Source organism: Schistocerca gregaria, chromosome 7 (genome assembly GCF_023897955.1).
Source record: "Schistocerca gregaria isolate iqSchGreg1 chromosome 7, iqSchGreg1.2, whole genome shotgun sequence".
Classification (NCBI taxonomy): Eukaryota; Metazoa; Arthropoda; class Insecta; order Orthoptera; family Acrididae; genus Schistocerca; species Schistocerca gregaria.
In genome coordinates this window covers 184076252-184098032 of record NC_064926.1, presented here as the reverse complement: position 1 = coordinate 184098032, position 21781 = coordinate 184076252, and the positions used below count along the sequence as shown (strand labels likewise).

Sequence of the window (21781 nt, the reverse complement as noted above, 5' to 3'; positions counted from 1 at the left end):
TCACATCTCTGGCACCTTGCAGATGATAGCTGTAGTGCCTCTGATCCACTATTGATCATATCCACAGACAGGGACATTAAATCCAATAATCAGTGGCCTTGCATTTTGTTCATTAGGAGACAGTGTGGACCTGTCTTGAATGACTGTTGGACGTCAAGGAACACAGCCACAACCTGGCTGCCACTATCTATTTGGGATCTCATGGGGAAAAAAAAGAGCAAGTTGAGTATCACAAGATCACTGCTTGCAGAATCTATGTTGATTCCATTAGAGGAGATTTTCATTTTCCAAATAGTTCAAAATACACAAGCATTAAAAGTGATATGCAATACTACATTTCTTCAATTCACTTATCCACACAGCTGTCATCTGTGAAACTTAACTCAAACACAACTGATTTCAGGATTCTTAAATCCCATCCTCAGACACTTTCAGAGGCCACCAGTAACAGAACCCACAAACGCAATCCCTGTCATAACCTCAAGCTTGCTGCTTGGTTTACTGGACACTTGCTGCCATACTTTTGTGACACATATGGGATTGTGAATTCAATCACTGGCATTATCTAGAAGATGCTCAATTCTGCTACTCAAGTATCCCAAAATCAATTGCATCAATGGCTGGGCAAGCAAAGTGAGTAAACGGAAGTCAATAATCACAGCTGAGCTGCTTCCCTCCCATTTTGGTATGGAATCTGTAACACAAAAAATTTACATCACCACAATAGGCCTTTAGCTACATGGGTCTGTCTAATGTCCCTTCTTGGAATCTGCTGTTTTAATGAACTGTTAAAACTGCTGCTGGTAGGGGACCGAGTGCTTAAGCTAAGCTAACCCATCAGATCCAGTTGCTTTTCTCTGTCACACAATTTTAGTTGATTTTCTATTCAACACATCATGTTTTACCCCCTTTAACTCTTACCTTCATACAGATTATTTCATATTCAGAATCTTTACATCAATAAATATGCTGCCACCATGGTCTAGTCCACCTTTGCATTCAGGATGAAGATTCCCCATTCAACCATTTATATTTATGCTTTCCATGGTTCCCCTATATTGTTTAAGGCAAATGCCAGTATTATTGCTTTGAAAAACACACAATAAATTTCCTTCCTCATCCCTATCCATCCAGCCAGCCCCCCTCCACCCCCCCCCCCCTTCCAATGGCAAACATACCAATTGTACTCTAAATTTCCTTAATGGTCTGCCAGTTATTTTCATGAAGGACTCCACTGTCTGTCTCTCAATGACCAACATGCCCACCCCCCTGTGCTTGTACGAACTTTGCAGGAAGATTTGCTGTAGTTCCAACAAAAGACACACAACATACTGGTCAATAGTACATTGGGTAACGCTTACATCTGTTGTTAAGACATATTAGGAGAGCTGTGAAGGAAGTACATTTAAATCTACATCATAGTCCGTAAGCCACCTAACAGTGTGTGGCAGAGGGTATTTCTGATACGACCAACTGAGCCCCCTACCCTGTTTCACTTGTGAGTGGTGCATAGGAAGAATGATCATTGGTAAGCCTTTGTATTAGCTCTCATTTCTTGAATTTTCTGATTGTGGACTTTTTTCACGATGTATGTGAGAAGAAGCGACTTCCTTTGTGGATGAGCTACATTTCCTTGAGATTCTTCCTATAAGTATCAATCTGGCATCTGTTTTTCCTGCTATTTGTTTTATGTGATCATTCCCTTTAAGGTCGCTCTGGATATGTACTCCAAGATATTTTACAGTAGATACTGTTTCCAGCAATTTGCCACCAATAGCATATTTGTACAGTAGTGGATTTCTTTTCTATGTCTGCACAATACATTGCAGTTAATTACATTCAGGGCCAACAGCCAGAGCCAGCACCATTCATCAATCCTCTGCAGGTCATTCTACAAATCAAAACTGTCTTCTGGCATTGCTACTTTTTACAGACAACCGCTTCATCTGTGAACAGTCTTAAGAAGCTTCCAACACATTCTACTACATCATTTACACACATAGTTAACAGTAATTATCCTATCACACTTCCTTCGATTACTCCAGAAATTAGTTTTACACCTGCTGATTTTGTTCCATTAAGAGTCACGTGTTGAGTTCTGTCTGCAAGGAGGGCTTCAATTCAACTGCAGATCTGGTCTGATATTCAGCAATCTCATATTTTTTCACTAAGCAGCAGTGCAGGGCAGTACAAGTGCAGGACAGTATAAAATGCCTTCCTGAAGACAAGGAACATGGCACCAACCTGGGCAGCACTGTCTATAGTATTACAGATCTCGTGGAGGAAGAGAGCAAAATTTGTATGCAGAATCCTCTCTGTTCTTCCAGTTCGGTGCCACTATGATCACTGAGTGAATGACTATGGGATTTTGAACCATTTACTCATTTTATGAAAGACCAAAGCCTCTTAGTGTTTTACTCAGCTCAGTTGAGAACATTTTACTTCCAAAGTAATAGACAGCTTCTCTCATTAAATGCTCATTTTCGCTTCATTCAGCTTTTGTTTGGCAGCTAGGTTGTGACTTCTCCTGAATCTGTAATGAAGCTCTCTCTGTGTGTGTGGCAGTTTTCTAACACAGTTATTGAACCACAGTGGGTCTTTCCCATCCCTTAGGACCTTGCTCAGAACATACTCATCTAAGGGATACTAAATGATGCTTTTGAATTTTTTTATTTGTGCTCCACATCTTCATCATCAGCACTGAGTATTTGATGCTGACTACTAAAATACTATTCAAGTTGTATCCCGTCATTCTTGTTAGTAAAAATATTTTCCTACCTTTCTTAACATTTCTTGTAAAACCTGTGGTCATTGTTGCTATCAGAATCTTATGATCACTGACACCTTCCTCCGTATTAACAGATTCGATAAATTAAGGCCTGTTTTCTGCCAGGTGGTCTAAGAAATTACCTTCATGAGTTGGTTCTCTAATTATCTGCTCAAAGTAATTTTTGGACAACACATTCAGAATGATGTCACATGAATCCCTGTCCTTGGCACAAGTTTTGCTACTAAGATACTTCCAATCTACACCTGGCAAGCTGAATTCACCCTCTATTAACAACAGTTTGATCAGGAGAATGTTCTCTCTGAAGCACTCTACAACTACAGCTTCCAACCCCGGCAGTCTATAAAAGCATCTGACTGACCTTTGATGCTTAACATTACCCAGATTAATTCACATCTGGAATCCATGATAACGTCACTAGATGTTATTCTTTACTACAGTAAATATGCCACCACCATTGTCAACTAACCTATTCTTAAGATAAATATTCCAATCTTAACTTGGAATTTTGTTGCTATTCACTTCTGAATCCAACCAATTATGTGTTCCTAAAACTATACGGGCATTGTAAACTTCAATAATTGTTACTAACTATGACGTATGAGATCTTACCTGCGATGCTTCTGCATTTTATTAATATCATATTAAACATTTATATATCCAATCTGCAATTGTACAATTATGTAACCAGTGACTCATGCAAATTAAATGTGCTTTTGTAATATGTTAGAATAAGTAGGTTCATTTTCATACTTACAGTCCACTCACTTACTCACTCTGACAAAGGCTGGAAGGTTATCAGTTGAAATCTCAGACAATGAAATAAATATGCCCCAGAAATTCACTCATGAACAAAGTGATAAGATATTCCAGCTACAGGGAAACCCTAAAGATGGCCGACATATTGCTTCCGCGCAAGTCATCTAGTGAAATGTCAATAATCGGAAAAATCACAAAAAATTGAGCTCATACAGAGGTTTGTCACGCTACTCATGAATATAATATAAATTCCGTTGAGTCCACAGGCGTATCACGGCACTGCAGTGAACAGATATTTGAATATTGTGCAGGGGAAGTTGAATTTAGTGAAACTAAACTTCTAGGTCCCCTAGTTCTGACTCCACAGCACTTCTGCTCAAGCTAGAGAGGGCTCTGATTTACATTGTAGGAAGTACCAGAAATTAGTTACATGTGGTGACTTCAATATAAATTTTGTATATGATGGTGCAAGAAAAAGGATGTTGGTAGATCTCCTAAATTCATACGATCTGTTGCAGACGGTTTTTCCAACAAGGGTGCAAGGAACAGGATCACAGCCATAGACAATATTTTTATTCATTCTTCATTAATAGATGGGTATTCTGATAGTAAAAGGGTGAATGGCCTTACAGACCATGATGCACAAATTTTAACACTAAAAGGCTTTTGTACTCAAACAAATGTCACATTTAATCACAAACTATGTGGGAAAGTTAGTGCAACAGCAACAGAGAGTTTTCTTTATCAAGGAACAAAAGTGGCAGATTATTTATAGTGCCGATAACATAGATGACAAATATAATGCTTTCCTTAACACATTTCACATGCTCTTTGAGAGTTGCTTTCCATTAGAACATTCTAAACGGAGTACTAGAAATAATAGGCAGCCCATGTGGCTAACTATTGGGATAAGGATATCTTGTAGAACAAAGTGGGAATTATATCAAAATGTTACAAGTAGTCACAATCAAGCTACAGTAGCCCATTACAAACAGTATTTTAAGGTGCTTAAAAATCTTATTAGGAAGGCAAAGAGTATGTGGTATGCAATTAGAGTAGCTAATTCACAGGATAGAATTAAAACCATAAGGTCAGTTGTGAAGGAAGTGTTGGTCACCAGCATGAGGTCGACAATATAAAGTCAGTTCGTAATAAAAATATTTCCGTTACTGATAAATCAGATATATTTACACTATTTAGCAATCATTTTCTGAGCATGAAAGGTTGCTTGTGAAGTTTGGATGGACATCTCCACTCAAGCAATTGTTGTGACATTAATACCACAATACCTCAGATAGCCAAGTAAAATGTTATAAATTTGCTTCCTCTGCAGAGCACACTTAATAGGGAAAAATGAAGTCATTGCAGAGTTACTGTGAGGAAAGAGGATCAGTAATCTATCACAAATTTTGTTCTCAAAAGATTTAAATAATGGGATATACTGAGAATAGTTTGTAATTAGGCATCAGTTGCTTTGCTTCAATTTTATAAATAAGCACTACTAGTGCATACTTAATCTTTCATGAAATACACCTGTGTCACTGACTGAGTGAAAAGGTAGCTTAAGATAGAAACTGTCACGTCAAGAGTGGAAATGCCACCCTTTGCTTGATATACATTTGCAGCCACAAGAATTGTAATCTTCTATTTAAACTCTTTGCTGGTGTATGCCTGAAATGGTCACCTGTTAATTGTACTTGCTGTATGTGCCTGAATAAATCCTGTGAATTTGTACTTTATTATTTATTTTACTTTTGTGTCTATTCTTTCTCCCATCATTACAATCTTATGATGGTTACTTAATGGGAAGCAGCAAACAGTTTTGAATGCAGCTGGTAAAGGTGTTGGATGTGAGATTATTCAACGTTCTCTGAAGGCGAAAATGTCAGTTCTTTCAGAGCTTGATGTCATATTCAAATCCTGGATGACTTTCTTCTACACTTTACCCACATCTTCAGAATCTTTCAACTGATGTTACGCTTTATTTCATCTAACGCCTTTAATATGATGCTGTGATTACATTAGCACAAACTATGTTGCGTTGTCAGTATGACTGTAAAGTGCACATCCTCTGTTGGCATGTGAAATTCTTTCACTTATCTGAAGTGTACCTACTGCTGTGTAAATATCAAACTAAGAATTACTTACAGTGTCAAAAATTAGGCATGCTGAAACAATATCTTTGAAAATGGCATTTACATTCAGGAGGAGGACAACATAGTATTTTAAATGCTGCAAAATTATCTCTCAGTTAGTAAGTATTAATGTGTAAGGCTGGCTAATACACAATAAAAGTTTGTATCTGCCAAAAATCTTTATAACAACAAAGATGAAACATATCTCAGACAAAACAGTCAACATTACAATAAAAAATTTCACATTTTGTACATTGTATGACACGTTTTTGTAGGAAAGATACATTTGCTACCACTTTGATTTATACCATCCTCTGCTAGGTGTTTCTTTTTCTTCTACTTCTTCATCCTTTACTGCTTTCCTGGAACCAGAAACAATGGATAAGCTATGAGTGTTGTGCAAAACATACACACACACACACACACACACACACACACACACACACACACACACACACAAATAATTAGAGAAATAATTACCGTGAATTCTTTTCCACTTCCATAACTTCATTAATGTCATCTGCGTGTAGAACACTAGTTTCCTCTTCTTCACTGTCGCCACTCAGTTCTAACAAAAAGTGAAAATGGGACGCTTAATAACTGATTGGTAAACAGGTGTAATAGATGTAATAAATGTGGAAATAAATGACATACCAATGCTATCAACTATTTTCAGCCTCTCCTCAAAGCTCACTTCCTTGACTACCTCAATGTCTGGTGAATCATCTTTCTCACGTGACTGATCACTGTCAATGCTAACTTCTTCAATACTGCTGCTGCTGCTGGACACTTCCCACTTGCTCGGTCCTCCTGTTCCCACTTCCTCGACCTCTGTCTTTACATTGTTTTGTCTTTTTTCTTCTTTGACTTCCACCAGTTCAGCTGTGCCATTACCCAAGAAAATTACTTTTTCCTCCTTAGTCCTTCCCACTTCACCTGCAAATAAGGTACAAACATAATTAAGTCTTTGAACATTACAATTCAAAGAAATTTAAAATTTGCTGTGTGTCCTTTTTAATATGTCATGGCTTATACATTTTATTATGTCACTTTGCATAATAAGAAAACATCAGTCATACCACATACAATGTTCTTACTCCTCCACAAGTTCTCATCATCTTTGTTTATAATTTTTAGTTTTGAGAAATAGTCTATCACTATTCAGTGACACTCTTCAAAGAGAATGCGCCAAAGGATGTGAAACTGATAGCTGGGTATCTCATAAATGTCTTGCAGAACTGTACCTGAGACACAAGCGTACCTCTAGCACCAACAAATCTAGAGCTAGGGACCAGTCTTAAGACATATGAAATCTGATAGTTATTAAGTACGGTGGTTTTTGCAACCATACCAACCATCAGTTGCCTAACTGCTAAATAAGGAAGCGAACCATATATTAAAAGAACACAAAATTCTGTGCTGCAGTGAGGAACTCTCAGCAACTGGATCATAGCAGTTGGTTTTAGAGCACTCAATCTTGTTGTCAATAGCATTATTCTAAATTTGATAATCTCTAATTGTTAAGGAGCAGGCAAAGACAGTGAAGTAAGAAAATAAGTTTACATCATTAAGAAATTGAGAAGCACTATGGATAAAAATTAATACAACAAATACTGCATAAGTAGTAGTAACCAGTTTAGAAAACTCAATATCTTTCCCTTCAGCATTTAGAGATAAGAGCTCTCCTTACAAAATTTTACTGACAGTGTCTAGGGACCGATGACTTCAGCAGTTTGGTCCCATAGGAACTTACCACCAATGACAATGTAAATGCCTAAATCAAGATGTACTGCTAGCTTTGCCTTGATGCCCACTGCTCAACACATGGACCACACACTGCCAAATCGTGGTGTACTGGTATGCTGGTGCCACAGAAATAATACTATACTGACTCTTCTACATGCAGTAGGAAGTTACTGGTTTATGGACAATGCCTATATGGAGATGAGCTAGAATCCCCTCATTCTGCCCAAGTGACTGGCTGGAGGTACACTATGACTGAGTGGTTGCTTTGGGAATATGGAGTCTATACTCCAAATTTTCAGCCACTCTCTTTCCCACTTCTCAATGACTGACCTTTCCATGAAGACATTTAAAAACGTAAGAGGAAGGCACCTACAGCCACTGTACTTTTCTCCGTAGTCTCTTCAGCTACTGCACTTGCCATCCAATTATCATAGATTGCTATATGCCCCGGTACTTCACAGAATAGCTTTCCACTGTGGTTTTGAAGGGAGAAAAGCCTGACGAAGTTTTTCTATTGGATACATTCACCAGATGTTCAGAAGTGGAACATAGAATCAGAGAAATTTGTCTGCAATCCACACTGATAATAAAACTTTAAAGCCATTGTGTCTCTGCTTGAACATGCTAATCTCTAAAAGGACTACACAGAATTCCATGGAGTTTCCACAGGTAACTTGAGTGTAGCCTGGAACATTAGAAAAATATATCTTAACTTAAAAGTCTTATCTATAATCATCTGCTCACCTTGGTGGTTCAGATGTTTAGTTATCATGGCATTGTACATCAAAGAACCAATAGATGGTGTTGTTAGCTCTGAAGTACACCATAGAAACCAATTTATATGGCACTGTTAATTTCTTTAAACTCAGTGACATGTATTTTTGGAAGTTTGCGTCAGTGACAGAATTACATACAGCAATCATAAAAACTAACTAACAGTGAATTTACTTGTCCAGGACACAGAGATTTAGTGTTGCTTCTTTCGATAGGTTACCTTTATATTTTTTCTAGGAAAAACAAATTTCTCAAGTTTGCTTTGTGATTTGGGTGCTTACTCATTACATTTTGATTTTGTTTCGTTTACGTATAAAAATGTCTAGAAACGGTCAAGTCTCTTCAATATAGTGGAACAGCTAAAAGACTGAGGACTGTGTGGTCTCAGAAAACCATTGGAAACTCCTTGCAAAACCAAGGCGTGACTTAACTCTGATCAAAAATGTCATGCATTATCTCTCTCCTCAGAACCTTTCACTCACAGAGGTTTAAAGTTACTTCTCTTCGACGTCACATCATACGAGTTGAAATTTTGATAGCAAGTGGGACATGTGAACGAGTTTTGACACCCCAAATCCTGATTATTCCTACCAATTTACCATTTCACTTTAAATGTGTACAATTTCCAGTGAGATTATGTTAGATGCTGTGTTGCAGGCATGGACATTAGTGTCAGGTGCTTTTTGAATTCCCAGCTCTGTGTGGCTCTCTCGTGTTAGTGAAGCAAACAAGCTCATAATTCACATCCCCAATCATACTACTTCAAACACTGTATACAAAGAAGCTTTATAAGTAACAATACCATGCATAGAAAATCTTGTGCACAGTTATCAATAAATACCCAGGATACTCTGGGTTTCTCAGCTAGTGCAACAAACAATTTCTTGAGAGCTGCAATGGCTACATACAACTCTGCTAGAAAGACAGTAAAAATTACCTTCATAAATGTATTTTAAGGCAGACTATTAAGAGCACTGCTTGGAGCTATCAGCGTAAACCACTGAACAGCCAGTATGCATGTTTAAAATAAAATTATATGGGGCATACAGATCAACCATGGTATTAGTTTGTTCCATTTCTGTGAGAGACCCCCATGTCTATTATGCTGAGACTGAACATATGATGCTTCAAAAATGTTCAAATGTGTGTGAAATCTTATGGGATTTAACTGCTAAGGTCCTCAGTCCCTAACCTTACACACTACTTAACCTAAATTATCCTAAAGACAAACACACACACCCATGCCCGAGGAAGGACTCGAACCTTCGCCGGGACCAGCCGCACAGTCCATGACTGCAGCACCTTAGACCGCTCGGCTAATCCGCGGGGCTATGCTGCTTCCCTTGGATCCCTGTATGTTTCCAGATGAACTATGCAGGTTGTAGGTGATTACTTAGTTACTTTATTGGTGGTGAGCAATGGTACTGAATGTAGGAAACACTGTAGCTGACATGGCCCTAAATGTATGTTTCACTGTACCATGCTGCCACCAGATTGTTAGCTCAAATGGGTTGAGTTTGTCCTATAAGCCCCATCAAAAAGTCTTTGAAGATTTAATATTTTCAAATAAGAAGTCTGTTCCAATCCATAAATGTTACACTCTTAGTCCACTTGAGAGTGAATGAATGTCCTGTAAAATTGCAGTAAGCTCAATTTGTCAGCATTATAACTTTTATAATGGAGGCACTCCAGAATATTCATGGCCTTCAATGCTCTCACCTATGGTTGTACGAATGTGATACCCAGATGAGCTTCCCTTGTATATGAGGTCCAGAACCCTCAGAGTTGCTGAAACTGAGAAGGATGTCCTTATATCACAAGTGAGATAAATTAAATATCCACCGCAAATGGCAGTAATTGACACAAATGTTATCCAGTGGAAAAAATAAAACTTGTGTTTTGGAGATATAAGGAGAGCGCTACAAGAACAAGTTGAAATTTTGATGAGTTGTCACTGTGACAGTGTAGGAATAGCGATATTTCATAATATTGTGGCAAACAGCAAGCTTGTCATAGTGCTCTTTATTGTCCTGGTTATGTTATTTAGAGCAAAGAGAAGGGCGAATAACACACTACCTTTTGCGACACCATTCTATGAAGTAAGTTAATCTGAGATCATGTTTCACACTCAACTTTCAAATAACTATTTTACGAGAAGGGACCTCAATAACAATGATGCACAGCCACAAATTTTCCTTCTTTTAGGTTGGCTCAGAATAGTATAGCTTATATAACCTGGCAGAAAATCCAAAGAGATTCTCGTCGTATGCTAGAGGTAAGACACAATCAATGCCTTCTCTGCACGATAGAATGCAAGTACTATCGATGAAAGTGCTGCTAAAGCAGACATACTAAACAAGGCCTTCCGAAATTCCTCCGTCAAAGAAGATGAAGTATATATTCCACAATTCAAATCAAGAAGAGCTACCAACATGAGTAACTTAGAAGGCCAACATGAGGAATTTAGAAGTAGATATCCTCAGAATAGTGAATCAATTTACATCACTTAATCAAATCAAATCTTCCTGACTAGACTGTATACCAATTAGGTTCCTCTCGGAGTATGCTGATGCAATAGCCCCATACTTAACAATCATACACAACTGCTCGTTCGACAAAAGATCCGTACACAAAGACTGGAAAGTTACACTGGACACAGCAATAAACAAGACAAGCAATAGGTGTAATCCACTAAATTACAGGCTCATATCATTAACGCCAATATGCAGCAGGGTTCTGGAACATATATTGTGTTCAAACATTATGATTACCTTGAAGAGAAAGATCTGCAGACACACAGACAACATGAATTTAAAAAACATTGTTCTTGTGAAAGACAACTAGCTCTTTACTGACACTAAGTGCTGAGTGCTAGAGACAAAGGATTTCAAATTGATTCCATATTCCTAGATTTTCAGAAGGCTTTTGACAACGTACCTCACAAGCAGCTTGTAATCAAATTACGTGCTTATGGAATATCATCTCAGTTACGCGTCTGTATTCTTAATTTCCTGTCAGAGAGGTTACACAGTTCATAGTAACTGGCGGAAAGTCACCGAGTAAAACAGAAGTGATTTCTGGAAATCCCCAAGGTAGTGTCATAGCTCCTCTGTTTCTCCAATCTATATAAACAATTCAGGAGGCAATCAGAGCAGCCATCTTACGTTGTTTCCAGATGGTTCTATCATTTATCTTCTAGTATAGAGATCATAAGATTGAAAACAACTGCAAAACTATTTAAATAAGATATCTGAATGGTGTGAAAATTGTCAATTGACTCTAAATAACAAAAAGTATGAGGCTATACACATGAGTGCTAAACAAATCCATTAAACTTCAATTACACAATAAATCCATCAAATCTGAAGGCTGTAAATTCAATTAAGAACCTAAGAATTACAAATCTGAACAACCTGAATTGGAAAGAACACAAGGAAAATGTTGTGGGCAAGGTGAAGCAAAGACTGCATCTTACTGGCAGAACACTTAGAAGATCCAACAGATCTACTACAGAGACTGCCTACACTATGCCTGTCCGCCCTCCTTTTGGAGTGCTGTTGCATGATATCGGATCCTTACTATATATGGTTAACGGAGTACCACGAGAAAGTTCAAAGAAGACCAGCACATTTTGTATTACCGAGAAATAGGGAAGAGAGTATCATGGACATGACACAGGATTTGGGGTGGATATCATTAGAACAAAGGTATTTCTCATTGCAGCGGGATCTTCTCTCACCAAATTTCAATCACCATCTTTCTTCCCCGAATGCGAAAATATTTTGTTGACGCTCACCTACATAGGTAGAAAGAATCATCACAATAAAATAAGGGAAATCAGAGCTCGCACAGAAAGATACAGGCATTAGCTGTATCAGAGCACTGTTCACGAGTGGAATAACAGAGTATTATGAAGATGGATTGATGAACCCTCTGCCAGGCACTTAAGTGTGATTTGCAGAGTAGCCAAGTAAAGATAGATATGGGTGAAGCACATTGTGTCACATGCTTATCCAATATCCCTCTGAGATGTCACTTGTGTCTCTATATATGCTGCTTCTAGTAGTCAGGCTATCAGGGAGTGAGTCTTGCACTCATTGCAAACAACTGATAAGATTTCACCATTTGAGAATCCAAGTGCAGTACCATTTGATTAATCATTCAACACTCTCTCCTAAGCAGCTGTTGAGGGCAACATTGAAATTTCTGCTTGTGGATGCCTAGCTTTTGGCAGGCAGAGAAGATAACATCCCCCGACAAGTTGGGATATACACTGAAGAGCCAAAGAAACTGGTACATCTGCCTAATATCGTGTAAGGCCCCTGTGAGCACAAAGAAGTGCCTCAACATTATGTGGCACGGACTCAACAAATGTCTGAAGTAGTGCTGGAGGGAACTGACACCATGAATTCTGCAGGGCTCTTCATAAATCTGTAAGAGTACGAAGGGGTGGAGACTTCTTCTGAACAGCACATTGCAAGGCATTCCGGATATGCTCAATAATGTTCATGTCTGGGGAGTTTGGTGAGCAGTGGAAGGGTTTAAACGCAGAAGAGTGTTCCTGGAGCCACTCTGTAGCAGTCCTGGATGTGCGGGGTGTTGCATTTTCCTGCTGCAATGCACAATGGATCTGACATGCAGGGTCCACGGATTCATGAGGTTGTCTCCATACCTGTATATGTCCAGGTGCTCAATATAATTTGAAAAGAGACTAGTCCAACCATTCAACATTTTTCCAGTCATCAACAGTCCAATGTCGGTGTTGATGGACTCAGGTGAAGCGTAATGCTTTGTGTTGTGCAATCATCAAGGGCACACAAGTGGGCCTTTGGCTTCAAAAGACCATGTCTATGATGTTTTGTTGAATGGTTAACACACTGACACTTGTTGATGACCCAGTACTGAAATCTGCAGCAATTTGTGGAAGGGTTGCACTTCTGTCACATTGAACGATTAACTTCAGTCCTCGTTGGTCCCATTCTTGCTGGATCCTTTTCTGGTCACAGCAATTTTGGAGAGTAGATGTGTTACCGGATCCCGGATATACTACACTCGTGAAATGGTCATACAGGAAAATCCCCACTTCATCGCTATCTCGGAGATGCTGTGTCTCATTGTTCATGCACCACCTATAAAACCATGTTCAAATTCAATTAAATTTTGATAACCTGCCATTGTAGCAGCTGTAATTTATCTAACTACTGCGCCCGACACTTGTTGTCTAATATAGGCGGTGCTGATTGCAGCGTCATATTCTGCCTGTTTACATATCTTTGTATTTGAATACACATGCTTATACCAGTTTCTTTGGCGCTTCAGTGTAATAACTGTCCCAAAACTGGTTCCAATGGCTGATGATACCTTATAAAGTACTGAGTACCATTAGGTCCTCCAGCTGTAGATTTATCACAGATATGATGGATTCAAGTTCTCAAATAAAGACAAGCCTTCCATTCTTATTCATTATTGAAGCTGAACAGAAGTCCAGATGTCCTCTCTTTACAGCCTCCTCCTAACACAGAAACACAGGCTATTTGCTTATTTCCTGATGTCATATAAAAAACTCCGGCAAGTGTGATAACACTCATGCTCTGAGGCTACCGTACAAACTTAGTTATGTATATAGATAACGATAATAATTTTGAGTGGCTCACTGGCCTGGTGCAAATCTTTCTGCTGGACACCACTTCGGCAACTTGTATGTCCCTAATCTACTCCAGTTATCCAACCAGGGTAAGGGACCTATAGTTTAATGTGAAATCAAAAACACATGTTGTTTCTGATGACTCAGGAAGCTGATAGGAGAAGGCTAGGTTAAAACGAAGACTGAAAAATCCGTATTCTGACAGATTTGTTCCCATGACTTCTCTGCTTCTAGGCACTTGCTTTACCACTACACCACCATGCCCAACATGTGTATACAAGTAGGCTTGTTCATCTATAGGCTCCGATGAGTGAGTTTGTATCAAAATGTGGCACATATAGCTACATCTTATGATTGCACTGACTTAAAAGCTTAAATTTTTCACATTGCCAAATGACTTTTGACCTTAGTATGAAACATAAATTTCAACTTGATACCTATACCTGCCTCTGAGGAAAAGGGGTCTAAACAGATGGCAACAAATGGGAAAAAAATATTTTTATGTGATATAATTACAAATTAACAATTATTGTATATTTTTCCTTTACTTGTACTGTAAAACTTCGCTTCTTCTCAAATTTCATGATCCTACATAAATGGGAAGTACTATATAGGTCCTGATGAGTGTGAGTATCGAAACATGTGGCAGAAATGGCCGTATAGCATTGAGCTCCACATCAGGTTGTGTGAGTGTTAAAATCTATTAGACGAAATGGATGAGGAAGTTCTTTGATCAGTTTAATATGAGCTGAACAGAGGTCAGAGGTGGTCTTTTCGGGTGCATGAATAGTAGCTGTAACTGGTTGAAGGTTGTTGTGAAGATTGAAGGCACACTGTGGCAAGTGTCCTCAATGAACACAGCCATACCATCTTTAGGCTGTTCTGTGTCAATGGAACTCTCAAAAACTCTCAAGGAAACTGACTTTGTAGTTTCCTAAGCATCTTTAATATAAAATAAAATGAGATCAATTTTTCGAAAGGCGGTGTGGCTCTGTGGCAGAGCGCTCGTATACCACAAGTGCAGCACAGATTCGATTCCTCGCAATGAAATTTTTTTAATGAAGTTTCATGTCTACAAGTATTTCCATGAAGTGAAAAATACATAACAATGGGGTCATACGTGAGGGGGGGGGGGGGGGGGGGGAGTAACACTCAAGACCGTTATATCACTGGTTTGAGTCTCGTTTCTGTCATTATTATTATTATTATTATTTCATCTGTTCAGTTCAAATACGTAAGTCAATTTAAATACAAAATTCATCGAATATATGCTAATTGATGATTATCTGTCATTTTTATGAAAAATGCATGTCTTCTTATTGGTAATTACACATCATACCAAAAGTCCAATTTTCATTGCAAATATAAATGTTGAATTAGTGATCTTTTATAACAGATTGTTAATAAAAACTGTATAAATAAAAAGAACATTACCAATTAAATTTTGTCATATTTATATATTTTACTCTTTATAGAAATGCTCAAGGAACATGCAACTTTGTTTGAAATGTTATGATGGGTAAGAAGAGAACCACGCTGTCAACATCATTTTACCAGAGAGCCATGCAGTGCACCGCAAAAATAAATTATATATATGTTCCCCACATGGTCTCCTTTTAGCAGTGTGCCATCAGGCAGTTTGAAGTGGATCTCTTGGAGCCATAGACAAAGAGATCTGTCAATGTTGCATCCCCAAGGGCCCTCTCTACAACATACCTTTGTGCAGTGCTGTGCCACTGGTTGCATAATCAGCAGGTGCAACCAATCTGCAAGACAAAGTGACTACTGCCTCAAAAGGGCACAACGGCTGACAGAACTACTTTGCCATGCATTCTGCAGATGCCAATCACTCGCCTGATGGCATCACATTACACAGAGAACCAACAAATATGCAGCTCATCACCCAACCAGCACCAGTCAATCCTGTGGATCGAGTCTACTCCTCTGTGTGATAATAGACTCAGCTGCAACAGGCCTCTCTACAAGTCAGTCTAAAGTCAGTCGACAGCATGGTCAGTCCATGGCTGGAGTTTACGCTAAGGAGATAGTGGGCTACTGTCCACAATCATCGTCATTAAGTGGCAGCACTGATAGTACAGCTGGCCTGCACGAAATCATCTCAGAGTATAACTTAGCAGATAAGTTGTTTGTAATTTAATAGCCTAAATTTGAGCAAAATTTCATTAAAATTTTTTGATTAAACTATAACCCTAAAAATCAATACATAAAAGTATCGATGCTTTCAAACTACATTAAATGTATCAATGTTTTCTAACTATGTTAACCGTCTTTGAAAATCTGTTAAAAGTAAATGAAGTAATAGAGATTGTTTACAGAAACCCAAAGCATAATAATGAATGGTTTTTATAATTATGATGACTGTAATATTCATAGGTTAATTGAAAATATGTAATACTTTTGACAAAGCAAAAAAGAAAGTCAGGAATCCATTTTGGGTCTTCAACCTGCTATTGTATACATGACCTACGCACTAAGTGACATGGGTACAATGCAATGGAATGGAATGAAAAAAACAGCAGTTGCAGGCAGGGTAAGCCTGTAGTGCACACATAGCTGTGTCATGTGCAGCGATGATAATATTTTTTGAGTGCTAAAATTGTGCATAATCAAGCGAAAGTTGGTTTGAAAGCAGTATTTGTGTCATAAAGTCATCTACAGAAACAGTGGTTTTTAGAAAGCAATAATATCTAACATTAATCTATGATGGAATTTGGAGTCAATGCAACATGAAAAGGAAAATCACTAGCACAAGCGGCATGGTAGTAAAAAAATTAATCCCATCTCTCAGCAGATGTGAAGAGGCTAACCCATTATCATTCTGCAACATACAACTACAGTACTGTAACAGACATGATAAATAAGGGAAGACTTTTTATTAAATTTAAGTAAACAGAATTGGCCCTGCTAGTCTCCCGATCAGGTGCCTACCCATGTTCATCAGATATGGTGGACACCGAAGAAATAAAATACCCGGGGCAGACCAAAACTAGCAAACTGCTGCCTTGCCTTGGGAGTTGCGTATCCAAAGGCTAAGGGAAGAAAATGCTGAAAAAAATTAATGTAGGGTTGACAGTCTACCCTGTAAAAAAAAAAAAAAAAAAAAAAAAAAAAAAAAAAAAAAAAAAAAAAAAAAAAAAAAAAAAACACCTGTTACAAAACTGCCAAATGGATAAAGGATGATAGACAAGGCAAGGACAAGGCTATAGAGGAAAGGCAATCAAACGATGGGAGACAAGAAAAGAAAGATAAACAATATAAAGCATAAATTGGATTTATTCATCGGTACTTGGAATGTGAGATCACTATACCGTCCAGGTGCTCTGAAAGCGATGCTAGACCAAACAATGAACCTGAAGCAGAGCATCATAGCATTAATAGAAATAAGATCGGGAGTGGAGTCCTAGAACAGAAAGTAGTAAACATATTTTGTAGCTGTAGTGAAAAGAAATATGAGTTCAGGACAGGATTTTGGTGCATCATCAACTTAAGCACTTAGTAATTGGATTCAACCCCATAAACCCAAGACTACTGACATTGAGGATAAAAGGGAAATTTTTCAATTACCCCATAATTAATGACCATGCGCCAACTGAAGAATGAGAGGATAAGGAGAAAGAAGATTTCTATAAATCTCTGGAAATAGCATAGGATGAATGCCCCAGGCACAATATAAAAATACTAGACAGAGACCTAAATGTCCATGTGGGAAGTGAACAGATCTATAGACGAAGAATCAGCATCTACTGTAAACATTCCATAAGTAAAGACTATGGGACAGGGTTGATACTATCTGCCACATCTAGAAACATGGTGGTAGGCTCAACATTGTTCCCACACAAGGAAATACATAAGGAAACATTGATAGCACCAGATGGAAATACAATAAATCAGATCAATCATGTACTGCAATGTGGAAATTAAAGAACAAGAAGGCAGCAGAAACAGATGACATCCCAGCAGAACTTTTCAAGCCAGGAGGCTCTGAACTGGAAATGAACATCTTGAAACTGGTTAACTAATATATGGGAAGAAGAGGAAATGCTCCAAACATAGAAAGAAGGAGTTCTACTCCCTATGTATAAGAAATGAAACCAAATAGGATGTGGTAACTTCAGAGGGACCACACTGCTTATCTGGGATATAAAATCCTCACTAACAAACTGTGCAACTACCTCCTTCCAATAATAGTCAGGGAAACGGGGCTGTACCAATTTGCATTTACCCTGGTAAGTCAACTATCGGCCAGATATTTAAAACAGTGTATGATAGTATAGGCAGAGAGCAACTATATCAAGCTCTTGGTGAATAGGGTATTTCAAATAACTGATAAGGATAGTGAGACAATGAGAGAAATGCAAGGTTGCATAAAAATTGGAGGAATGTTGTCCAATACTTCGGAAATTAAAAATGGAGTATAGCAAAGTGATGTGCTGGCATGCTTCATATTCACTGCTGCCTTGGAGAGGGTGATGAGAGAAGCAAATATCTTTAATAAGGAAACGATTTTTCATATATCTGTGCAGGTACAGGCCTATGCAGATGACATTGACATATTAGCAAGAACTCTGACGGCAATGGAAGGGACATTCACTGCACTCAAAAAGGCTAGCAAGATAGTAGGACAAAATATCAATGAGCAGAAAACAAAACCACCAAGTTGCTGGGAAAGTGCACAAGGAGAACTTGTCAGCCGAAATAATCATGGGTAGTTATATAATTGAAAAAGTCAATCATTTCAAGTAGCTGGGTTTGACTGTAATCACCTTAAATGAAATCTCATACAAAATACAGCAAAGACTAATTGCAACCAATAAAGTTTATTTCACCTTAACAAAGTTTCTATCTCTAAGGCTCCTGACGAAGACACAAAACTAACCACTTATAAAACACCAATCAGACTAGTGCTTACACACGCCACTGAGACCTGAACTGTGACAGCAAAGGATGGTGAATCATTGGATGCATTCAAGAGGAGAATAAATACTCTGGAGAATCATTGGCCCAATTCGGGAAAGGAAAAGATGGAGGAGGAGATACAACTATGAGTTGTATGCCATCTTCAAAGACCAGCCCGTTAGATTTGTGAAGTCATCTAGGCCGAGGTGGGCTGGACACGTGGAATGGGCGAATGATACAGAAATACCAAAAACAGTATTACAAGGAAAGCCAGGTGGACAGAGAGAACATGTCAATAGAAAACTAGATGGGAGAACAGAGTCATACAAGACCTTCAGAAGATGGGCTACAGGAACTGGAAAATGTTAGCAAGGGGTTGGGATAAATGGAAGGAGATAGTCGAAGAAGCTAAAACTCATCACGAGTTGCAGAGCCGAAGAAGAAGAAGAAGAAGAAGAAGAAACAGAAGTGGGGCAAATACTACAGTCATAAAATTAATATCTAATTATTGAACAGATTCAGTTATTTAAAAGTATGTATTAAATTCATTATCCTACAGTCAGACTGAATTCTAATTTCCTTGTCACTATGGTTAAATTATTGTGGGTACCATCTGACAGTAGCAGCTGTGTTATGCTGCTCTTGGTCCCAAGCGACCTTGTGGTTGTCATTATATCCCATGGAGTATTTTATCTGGTTGACAATCATTTCTACTTTTACATCTTACACACATAAAAAAATGTTTTGCATCACCTCGGTTCTGAGAGTTCCGGAACCTACACAGGAAATTGGAATAGAGATCAACATAAACATCATTTCCACCCAGAATGAGAATTCCACACTGCAGCGGAGTGTGTGTTGATATGAAACTTCCTGGCAGATTAAAATTGTGCGCTGGACCAAGACTCGAACTCGGAATCTTTGCCTTTCATGGGCAAGTGCTCTACCATCTGAGCTACCCAAGCACGACTAACGCTCCATCCTCGCAGCTCTACTTCTGCCAGTACCTCGTCTCTTACCTTGCAAGTTTCACAGAAGCTCTCCTGCGAACCTTGGAGAACTAGCACTCCTGGAAGAAAGGATAAGCACTTGCCCACGAAAGGCAAAGGACCCGAGTTTGATTCTCGGTCCAGCACATAATTTTAATCTCCCAAGAAGTTTCATCATTTCTGCCCTTTTTATTCTTCGTGAAAACCACACACTGCATGATGTACCACCATACAGCGAGACCTCCAGAAGTGGTAGTCCAGATTAGTGTACACACCGGTACCTCTAATACACAGTAGCATGTCCTCTAGCATTGATACATGTCTGTGTTCATCATGGCATACTATCCACAAGTTCATCAAGGCACTGTTGCTCCATATTGTCCCACTCCTCAACGGCGATTTGGTGTAGACCCCTCACAGTACTTGGTGGGTCACATCATCCATAAACAGCCTGTTTCCATCAATCTCAGGAAGGTTTGATAGAGTTCACATCTGGAGAGCATGCTGGCCACTCAAGTTGAGCAATGTCGTCATTCTAAGGAAGTCATTCACAAGATATGCATGATGGGAGTGTGAATTGTAGTCCATGAAGACGAATGCTTCGCCAATATGCTGCCACTATAGTTGCATTATCGGTCGGAGGATGGCATTCCATGACCGCCAGCGGCTTACGTCAGCCCCACATAATGCCACCCCAAAACAGCAGGGAACCTCCACCTTGCTGCACTCACTGGGTAGTGTGTCTAAGGCATTCGGCCTGTCCAAGTTGCCTCCAAACACATCTCCAATGAAACTTCCTGGCAGATTAAAACTGTGTGCCCGACCGATACTCGAACTCGGAACCTTTGCCTTTCGCGGGCAAGTACTCTACCAACTGAGCTACCAAAGCACGACTCACGCCCGGTACTCACAGCTTTACTTCTGCCAGTACCTCGTCTCCTACCTTCCAAACTTTACAGAAGCTCTCCTGAGGTTCGTAGGAGAGCTTCTGTAAAGTTTGGAAGGTACGAGACGAGGTACTGGCAGAAGTAAAGCTGTGAGTACCGGGCGTGAGTCGTGCTTCGGTAGCTCAGTTGGTAGAGCACTTGCCCGCGAAAGGCAAAGGTCCCGAGATCGAGTCTCGGTCGGGCACACAGTTTTAATCTGCCAGGAAGTTTCATATTAGCGCACACTCCGCTGCAGAGTGAAAATCTCATTCTGGAAACATCTCCAATGATTGTCTGCTTGAAGACATATGCGACACTCAGTGGTGAAGAGAACATGACCCCAATCCTGAGCAGTCCATTCGGCATGTTGTTGGGCCCATCTGTACCGCACTGCATGGTGTTGTGGTTGCAAAGATGGACCTCGCCATGGACGTCAGGAGTGAAGTTACGCAACATGCAGTCTAATGTGCACAGCTTGAGTCCACATGACATCCTGTGGCTGCATGAAAAGCATTATTCAACATGGTGGCATTGCTGTCAGGGTTCCTCCGAGCCATAATCCATAAGTAGCAGTCATCCATTGCAGTAGTAGCCCTTGGACAGCCTCAGCGAGGCATGTCATCGACAGTTCCTGTCTCTCTCTCTATCTCCTCCAAGTCTGAACAACATCGCCTTGGTTCACTCTGAGATGCCTGGACACTTCTCTTGTTGAGAGCCCTTCCTGCCACAAGGTAACAAAGCGGACACAATCAAACCGCAAGTCATGGTTGAACTACAGACAACAAGAGACGTGTACCTCCTTCCTGGTGGAATGACGAACTGATTGGCTGTTGGACCCCCGCCATCTAATAGGCCATGCTCATGCACGGTTCATTACATCTTTGGGTGGATTTAGTGACATCTCTGAACAGTCAAAGGGACTATGTCTGTGATACAGTATCCACAGTCAACGTCTATCTTCTGGAGTTCTGTAAGCTGAGGTGATGTAAAACTTTTTTTGATGTGTGTAGTTTTTACTCCTATGACATTTCTGTTTGACGAGAATACTTTTGCTCAGACGTTTTAAACCATGGTGTGATTACATGTATTCCATGTACCTTTTT

The 21781-nt window shown here is 39.3% G+C and overlaps 1 protein-coding gene across 2 annotated transcripts in view; it reads right to left on the bottom strand.

Annotated features, from left to right (window-relative positions):
- Positions 1-5842: 5842 nt before the first annotated feature.
- The window catches only part of LOC126281190 (exosome complex component RRP45-like), a 53571-nt gene continuing 37632 nt past the window's right edge, over positions 5843-21781 (bottom strand). For both annotated transcript variants that reach the window (XM_049979899.1, XM_049979898.1), the window contains 3 exons: positions 6337-6618; positions 6163-6250; positions 5843-6044 (listed from right to left, as the gene is read on the bottom strand). In XM_049979899.1, coding sequence (XP_049835856.1) covers positions 5972-6044; positions 6163-6250; positions 6337-6618 — 443 coding nt within the window. In that variant the 3' untranslated portion in view covers positions 5843-5971. The remainder of the gene's footprint in view (positions 6045-6162; positions 6251-6336; positions 6619-21781) is intronic.